The 9,117-nt window shown below is 39.7% G+C and overlaps 1 protein-coding gene across 1 annotated transcript; it reads right to left on the bottom strand.

Annotated features, from left to right (window-relative positions):
• Positions 1 to 4,034: 4,034 nt before the first annotated feature.
• LOC125003489 lies at positions 4,035 to 8,448 on the bottom strand. Its single transcript, XM_047577453.1, has 3 exons — positions 8,090 to 8,448; positions 7,712 to 7,885; positions 4,035 to 4,324 (listed from the first exon to the last, which is right to left on the bottom strand). Exons 1-3 carry the CDS (start codon positions 8,337 to 8,339, stop codon positions 4,035 to 4,037), a joined length of 714 nt encoding a protein of 237 aa, XP_047433409.1. The 5' UTR covers positions 8,340 to 8,448.
• Positions 8,449 to 9,117: the final 669 nt, after the last annotated feature.

Genomic DNA, 9,117 nt, shown 5'->3' with positions numbered 1-9,117 from the left:
CTGATAATATAATTGAAATAACAGATCTGGACCTACACGCACAAAAAAGTTCATTTGTATTATTATTATTTTTTTTTTTTTTTCATCAAACCCAGTGCCACATTTGTCCATTTCTAATCCCCTGGCTGAACTTACCAATTAGACGTCCATCGCTGACACACACACAGACGGAGACAATGAAGGCGAGAGCAATCCGCATCCAACGGCCTGTGTCCATTTCGGCTCAGTCGTGTTTCCCCCAAACCTCAAAAAGAGACACTGAATCAATCACCTGAATCACAGCCGTAATGAAGCATCTGCAGCTCACCTCGCCCTCCATCTCAGCAATCTTATTTTATGACAAGTGTTATAAAGTCGCCCAGGTGTTATAAAATCCTCCAGGTGTTGTAAAATCCACCAGGTGTTATAAAGTCCTCCAGGTTTTACTGGTGGTGCATTGAACCAAAGATCATCAGCACCAAATCTGATTTTCATTTCTTTATAAACCGAAGAATGATCCGTTTACAAATCCAGGAGAAAGAAAAAAAGTTCCCTTATTGATCCTCATGGGGAAATTCCATCTCTGCATTTCAACCCATCCATTTGTTCTCACAGTAGTGTGTACAGTTGGAGTCTGTGGTAGGTGGGGGTTAAGTGCTCAGGGCACCACAGCCAAGGACAGGACGGGAGGCGACCCACAGCTACTACTCCACAGTGCCCCCTAATGTGAATTTATCCCTCAATATAAGGGATTTATTTAAACATATACGGTATATATCTATAATATTAATATTAATACTACACTTAGACTTAGATAGACTTTACTGATCCACAAGGGAAACTGCTTGATCACAGTAGCTCAGTTGCACATAAAAAACACTCTTGAGAACCATAAGTGAAAAGAAAAATAGGTGTAAGACAATCGCACCACAAAAGTAAAATAGACAGTTAAAAACAAAACAGAATAGAATAGAATAGAAAAATACTTCCCCTGGGGGAAATTCGAGTTTCCAGTAGCTTGTACAGTAACATACACAGACGTCAACGTAACACACCAACAAAATCAACAAAATTAACAGCGCAAAAAGAAAAGAAAGACTGGAAATATGTGTAACATGTATACCTGCGCAAAAGAGGTGAGCGGAGGTGGTTCAGAACTGTGTAATAAAGCACCGTAAAGTAATATACAATATTGTATCGTAAAGTAAATCAAATAAAATAAGCAAAGCACTGATTTCGTGTTTCCTCATTTATAACCATAACAGCCTGGCTGTCTCCACCATAAGACATCAACAAGTTTGGTTTATAGGTTTGATATCTGTTGGCTTCACAGGTTTACCGTCTGTGGGGGCATAAAAATGCATTTATGTCACTATTTCATGTGATGGAATGAGCTATTACAGCAGCAAGTTTCTTTTTAACAGGCTTACGGGCACTTGTTATCTAACAGACACTTTGAACACAACACACACACTTTCTCTCACCCTTACTCACACACGCACACATGTATTGTACTCTTGACTTGACTTAAATAACTAATTTACTTTATTTTTATTTTTACTAAATACTCCAAATCCTCCATCTGTGCTAACGAAATGTCAACACAAACTCGCTAATCTCGCGCTATTTCATTCAGTGGCTTCATGATGACGGTACCAACTGAGACCTTAAAACAAACTTTATTGAGATTTTGCCAACATAATTACACTATAGAATATTACACAAAAAAAGAGAAAAAAAAAAGAGACAAACCCTCAACAAAGAACAAATTTCAACACCAACATACATATTTACACATAAAAACCGTGGATATAAAATAATGTGAGTAACAAACACAAACAATACTAAACATTATATCAATGAGAACATTTCCTTCATATATTTAAAAGGTCCCAGGACAAAGGGTTGTTGGTCTTAGGTTCTATCGTCTTCCTCCTCTTGAGATAAACCGAAATGTTCCTGAAGACCACGTCGCTGTTGATCATCTTCTGTTCTATGACGGTTTTTGCTCTTGTCTTCCATATGTTGCAAATGATGATGCACAACAGCCAGAACAGACGTCTCTTTGAATCAATAAAGTTTTCTTTAAAAAGTCCACACATGACACGTTTCTCACTGATACTAACATTAAAACCTACAGTTTTCATTTTGTCCCTGATTTCTTTTGATCTGTAACAATCTATTAGTAGATGTTGCAGAGTTTCATCCTTGTCACAGTTGGACATTGGACTTTTTTTAGTTGTGACATAACAGCTCCACTGGACTATAGCTCTAACTGGGAGTCTATGAACTGACATAAACCACATGGTGTCTCTGAGTTTATTGGGTATGAGTTTATCATTGATATTTTTAATTATCTGCTGATGTTCAACATGTGTTACATGTTTATAGTCAATTCATTTTTTTGTTTTTATTGTTGTTGAATGTTTTATAAATGTCTTTGGTGGTGGAATCTGACCAGTTAACGTTCAGATAATCAACTTCTGTCATAAAGTCTCCAAAGAGGAGTTTATAATATGGAACATTAGTTCTGGCCCTACCTCTTAATTTTTTCCAGTGGACTATTTTTACTTTTGTCCAATGAACATTTCTGCTCCGGGCTTCAACAACACTTTTCATAAAAGGGATTTTAAGTTTAATATCACAATCAGGTGCACCTAGACCACCAGTGTTCTAACTCTTATACATTATGTATCTCTTTGTCACTTCCCTGTTCCCCAAATTAGTTTAGTGCAAAGTGTATTTAGGTTCATGATGACTTTTGGTGGAGGAGGAAACACCATACATAGGAAGAGGAGTTTTGACATGATGTGGGTTTGCCACCCTGTGGTGTCGCAACCATTCACAGATGGGAGAAATGCAAAATAGCATTTTAATATTGATTTTAAGTCTTTTTACTGTAATCTTGTCCATGTCTAGTATGTGAATGTTGCTTTCTTCAGTATGACTTTCATAAAGGATCCATTTATAAATATCAAACCAAGGCCAGACTGTTGTTTTTGTGTAGCTGTTAACTGTACAGCACAAACAAATTCCCCACGTTCTCCTGACGTCTTCTTCTGTGAAGAAACACATTTATTGTTTTATGATCATATCAAAAAAAACAAAAAAAACAAACAGAAAAAGCCTCTCATCATGGGGGAATACTTGACAGTGGTGTATTCAGTGTCCTCATTCATCATCTTCTTCTTGCCTGATGTTGAAGTACATCTGTGTGGCTTCACAGATGTACAACATCATCCTGTTGTTCTGTTGGTTGTATTGCTACTGCAGAGGATGGGGTGTCGTACACTGGACCCATGCCTAGCTGAAGACACAAAACAAAACTTGTGTATAACTCATTTATTTTGACATTCTGGAAAAAAATAGCTGGGATAGTGTTAACAGTTGCAGAACCAGACAGAGACATTTTCTGTGCACAGTTCTTTAGGGTGAAGTTATCCTACTTTGCTGAGCTGGCACACTTCTGCTCTGTGTATTTCCACCCAAACTACACTTTAATTATTTTATTTGGTAGCTTTTATTATGTCTGTTCTGTTATTTCGTGAAATGCACAGTGGCACCCCGTGTGCTCCCCCAATGGTCATTGATTTGTGGTGATGTCAATCATTGTGTAAAGCCTTTACTGCACAGCATTTTAAAATGGAAGTGAAGCCGAACCTTGTGTGACTGGACTGTTAAGAATTCATGAAGGCTTTTATTTTTTTAAACAAAAAAAACAAAAACAAAAAACACAGTAAGCGGGTCTGCGGCTTTGCCTTCGCTAATAAACTCATCACAGATTTTTATTTTTTTATTTTTTTGCGACGTGATGCTTCGAGGTGCACTGAGTTAAAGTAAGAACATATACTACAGGTTCTTTAAGACTGTCACCACAATGTTTTGCCAACGTCTGTTTCATTTGGGTCAGTTTTGGGAAACTGTTCTTAAACAACACTGCAGGTGTGTTTTACTTTAGTTAGCTCTCCATCTGGATAAACCTAATCCTTAATCTGTCCTGTGTTTTGTGACATAAATTGAAAAGTCTCTTTTTCCCTTGTACCTGCCTTTCAGCTTCAAGTGCCTCCTTCACGGGTGTGTCGGTGAGAATAGCAGTTTTTCCCTTTTTTTCTCTGCTGGTTAACTTGTTTTCTTGGACCAGCTTTTGGGTAAGGCCTAATGTCCTCTGGAGTTAATGTGTTGGTGGAGGTGGCTGGCTTGCTTGGGCCTGGAGCAGCTGGGTCAGTGTTGGGTCCTGAAATGGTTGGGTTGGTGCTGGATGGGTTAGTGCTGAGGCCTGGAAAAGATGGCTCAGTTTCGGGGCCTGGAATGGCTGGGTTAGTGCTTGGGTTTGGTAGAGGGCAATCTGAGACAAAGGAAGGAGCAAATTCTGTCTCCAAGAACACATCTCTGTTGTAAAGCTGTGCGAGCAGTGGGGTGGGAAGGACAACACGATTATGCCATTTTCTTTGGCAAAATTCAGCCCATCAATGGAGAGGTGTGAGCAGTGGTTGTCGAGGAGGTACAAGCAGGGCTTCTCCTTTGAACACTTGGCATGCTCCACAAAATGATGGAGGAAATCGACAAAGTGTTGTCATGGTCTGCTCCACCTTTGCTGCCAGGTGGCCCACTGTTGATGAAGTGATCACAAAAGTGCACCCGAGGAAATATAAAGTAGGGGGGGATACTGTTCCCTGTAGCCGAGACTGCGTAGGCAAGGGTCACCAGGGTACCCCTTTCCCCAGATGTCAGTGACCCCACCTGCTTGAACCCACGCCTGGCTACCAATCGATCTGTTTTCTGTACCGTTGTCATGCCAGTTTCATCCATGTTCCAGATATCTCCCGGTCCCAGGGAATCTCTGGTTAACACTTTCCCCAGATTGTCAAAGAAAGACTTAACATTCTCCTTGTTAAAGGCACTTCTTCTGGCAAGGCTAGTTGCTTCTGGTTTTCTGAGTGAGAGTGAAAGGTGCCGCTTTAGGAAGCCTGTAAACCATTCAGCGGTGGCTTTTTCTTTGTCAGACCAAGCTTGAGGAAATTTTAGGCCCTGTGCTACTGCAAATTCATATGCCAGCTTTCTCACCTCAGATGGGGATGAACCAAAATAGATGTCAGATGATCTCTTAATATATTTCTCAAGCTGTAGTTCCATCTCTGTACTAAAAACCTGCTGTGGTGATTTGTACCCAACCACTGTAGTAGGGATAGCTGTCTGACTCTGTATTTCAGCTGGGGTGAATGTCCTGCAGTACCGAGCCAAGGTACGGTAGTTGACATTAAAATCCTTTGCTGTACTCCTGATTGACTTTTTAGCTAGGGTCACCTGTCTGACTGCCCTTAGCATCACGTCAGAGGCTGCACTGTCATGTTCTGTTTTCTTTTGTAATTCCTGACCATGTCTTCTCACTTCTCTTTCTTTCTAAAAATAAAGTAAAATGCATTATGACAAGTGCTGATAAGCAGACTGTCTTTGTTTATTCAAATCATTTTTGGAAGTTGTTAGTTTGGGGTAAGTTGTCACAGGTGACAACTAACCTCCAGATGACTGAGACAAGGTGACTACCATGTTTGCTGATGCTAGCTCTAGCTCATAGGTAGCTTAACTCATGCAGCAATGACTGAGGTATGACAGGATACCTTAATCTCTTCTCATTAATCTCTAACAAGTCCATGTGTATCACTGCTAGGAGTTTTATCTGAAAGAAGCTTAATTTTAAATATATAAAGTTAATATTTTTTACTTCAGGTTGTGGAAAATGCTTAACTGGTGCTCATCTCAACTTAAAATGTGTTGGTGTCTTCTCACACAGGACATGACAGGACAAAACATTGGTGACAGTCTTAAAGAACCTGTAGTATATGTTCTTACTTTAACTCGGTGCACCTCGAAGCACCACGTTGCAAAAATTAAATAAATAAAAATTAAAAATTAAAAATTTAAAATCTGTGACTGGTGAAGTTACATGAGTTCATTAGCGAAGGCGAAGCCACGGAGCCACTTCCTTTGTTTTTTGTTTTTTCCAGGCTTTACACAATGATTGACATTACCACAAGTCAATGACCATTGGGGGAGCACACGGGGTGCCACTGTGCATTTCACGAAATAACAGAGATAATAAAAGCTACCAAATTATTAATTAATTAATTAATTAAAGTGTAGTTTGGGTGTAAATACACAGAGCAGAAGTGTGCCAGCTCAGCAAAGTAGGAAAACTTCACCCTAAAGAACTGTGCACAGAAAATGTCTGTGTCTGGTTCTGTAACTGTTAACACTATCCCAGCTATTTTTTTCCAGAATGTCAAAATAAATGAGTTATACTCAAGTTTTGTTTTGTGTCTTCAGCTAGGCATGTGTCCAGTGTACGACACCCCGTCCTCTGCAGTAGCAATACAACCAACAGAACAACAGGATGATGTTCACTACAGTACCGTCTACTTCTCTCAGAGCCATTGATATAATCATAAAACAATAAATGTGTGTTTAGAAGCAGATTTTTTATTTTATCTTCACAGAAGAACACGTCAGGAGAACGTGGGGAATTTGTTTGCGCTGTACAGTTAACAAAAACTACACAAACACAACAGTCTGGCCTTGGTTTGATATTTATAAATGGATCCTTCATGAAAGTCATACTGAAGAAAGCAACATTCACATACCAGACATGGACAAGATTACGGTAAAAAGACTTAAAATCAATATTAAAATGCTATTTTGCATTTCTCCCGTCTGTGAAGAGTTGCGACACCACAGAGTGGCAGCAGAACACAGAGTTTAATTTAACCTGTCACTACGTGATAGTAGACCAATATAGAATAAAACAACGCGTGAGGATTGATTGACTATAAATGTGATTTGTGTGAGATGACCTGACATCTCTCTATATTTCTACACATGCAGTCTCTATATCTGATAATTATTATAGTGCTGCTCTTATTTGGCATAGTCATTTTTAACGTGTGAAAATAATCAGACACCAACTTTAGATATCAGGTGACAGAACATGCTTTAATTCCAGAATACTCATTGAGTTTCAGTTCATAAAAATGGGTGTGTAACCAAGGTTGCAGTTATTCAAGTCTCTGTTGAAACACTCAGTCCTTTGGTCATGCACGTAATAATAGGTTAGGTCAAGTCAAGTACAAGTAAAGTCACCTTATTTTACCCACACAATCTGATCTTAATAAAGTGCAAAGAAAAGATATTAGTAACTTTCACTTAATTTTACTGGCCAATTTATCCAACTTTATTTGCATTGTAATTACTGATATTTAGTCAAATACATGGGCCTTCTTTTGAAATATTTTAGTTGCCTTGCAATTCACAAGAAAATGGCAAATAAAAGTCAGAAAGAATAAATCTAACAGAGCATCAGAAATATCTGTATGTGTTTCATGAGACACCAGAGCTCTAAACAGTTTTGAACTTCAGTACATAGAAAAACCAACAAACAGCTCATTGTTCTTAGAAAAAGATTCCCTCACAGCAATGATAGACTTTATATTTCACATCTCTCTGTGTGTCTGGAGAATATCTGCCTTTTGCACGGCCTTGCACTTGCAAAATATAACATTTGAAAGGGTCTTGTCTGCAAGTCAAGCACGATGTGGCCTCATGATGATTCCACTGTGACTGAAGACCCTCTCAACTGGGGCACTTGATGCTGGCACTGAAAGAGCTCTCATTGCAACTGGAAAAAGTGCAGGAAGGATATTCCTATTTGTATCCCAAAAGGACAAACAAGCCTGCCCACAACAAAGGCCAAAATAGTTATTCAATTGTGTCTCTGGACTACTGGTTGTGTCCTGCTTGCGACGTTTTCTGTACTCTGAAAATAACCCAGAGCCCTGTTCCTGCTGCCTTTCTTCCTCTTGGTATTCAGGACTCTGGAGTATTGTGCCAGGTGGCACCATGTGTAGAATCAGATCTAATAAAAACGACAAAAAAACGAGTTAATTTAAAGGGCAAGTTTCATTCATTATTTCACAGTTCAGTTCAGTTTGATATGCTTGCATAAAAAGCTCTAAACATGTTTTATATTGTTACTTAAACATTTTGTGAATCAAAAGCGTTCGAAGTCCATAGTAGATGCAAAGACATAAATAAAAAAGTAATAAATACATTCACTGACCTTTCACCATATCAGCAATGTCATTCTTTATGTCATCAGTGACAAGCACGTCATGCTGAAGCCACATCATGGAGAATGCTGGGTCCAGGACAGTTGCTCTGATGTAGAGTGGGTCTGCAAATGGCAGCTCTTCTCCAGCCGGTGCTGCTGATGACATTTTCACGTTAACAAATATCCCCCGGAATCTTTTCTTGAGAGAGCACTGCAGGCTTTGGATCATGCTTCCCAGAAAGCGCACTTGCTTTTTCATTTTCTCCAAATGGTTTAGTGATAATACACAGGGGAGGACAGAGCTGATGGTCACAATCCTCACACCCTGAGTAAGATCGGTGACCTTGGCAAATGGCTGTAGGACTTCACAAAGCTCCTTCATCAAATTCCACTCCCTCACTGAGAAGACCAGCTCGTTGTGGCCTGTGCCCTGAACAACACTGCACAGTTACTGATGACTGAATGATAGCACCGCTTTGACTTGGCGGAGAGTTGAATTCCACCGTGTGTTCACAGCAGCAGGGATCCCTCGCAGCCCAAACTTATCTTCAAATGCATCTTTAAAGGTGATAGATGTCTGCAGCAGAGAGCTCAGTTTGGAGCATTTTGCAAATGCGCTGTTCATGATCCTTGCATCCTTGAGGCCGTCACCAACAGTTAACTGCAGCGTATGGGCAAAGCATTGCTGACGTTCAGGGCTTCCTCTGATGAGCATCTGGTCCATAGTCTCCCATTCACCTCTGGATAGGTCTTCCCACAATTCTGCATCATCCAGATTGTCGCCATCAGTTACTTCACCATCTTCCTCTTTTGGAAAACAAACTGTAAATGCTCGCTTCATATTTGCAGCATTGTCACAAATGACAAAGTCAAGTTTTTGTTTGATGTCATATTCATCACATATGGAATCAAAGGCTTCTGATATCCGTTCTCCTGTGTGAGTTCCTTTGAATCTGTTGCAGGCCAGCAAGTATGAATTTAGCTGTACTCCTTCAGATGTTGACAATACATGGCCAGTGACCCCCAGAAAGCCACGC

The sequence above is a fragment of the Mugil cephalus genome, chromosome 2 (genome assembly GCF_022458985.1).
Source record: "Mugil cephalus isolate CIBA_MC_2020 chromosome 2, CIBA_Mcephalus_1.1, whole genome shotgun sequence".
Classification (NCBI taxonomy): domain Eukaryota; kingdom Metazoa; phylum Chordata; class Actinopteri; order Mugiliformes; family Mugilidae; genus Mugil; species Mugil cephalus.
The sequence above is the reverse complement of the archived record's forward strand: the minus strand, read 5'-3'. Positions and strand labels throughout refer to the sequence as shown.

Bases quoted from the DNA above. Each gene is read 5' to 3' on its own strand.
- LOC125003489 (XM_047577453.1), bottom strand. From the start codon at position 8,339: ATGAAAAAGCAAGTGCGCTTTCTGGGAAGCATGATCCAAAGCCTGCAG. The intron at 7,886-8,089 runs GTCAGTGAATGT...CGTTTTTATTAG, and splicing joins CATTGCTGATATGGTGAAAG to ATCTGATTCTACACATGGTG. The intron at 4,325-7,711 runs GTGGGCAGGCTT...CCTTTGTCTCAG, and splicing joins TAACTATTTTGGCCTTTGTT to ATTGCCCTCTACCAAACCCA.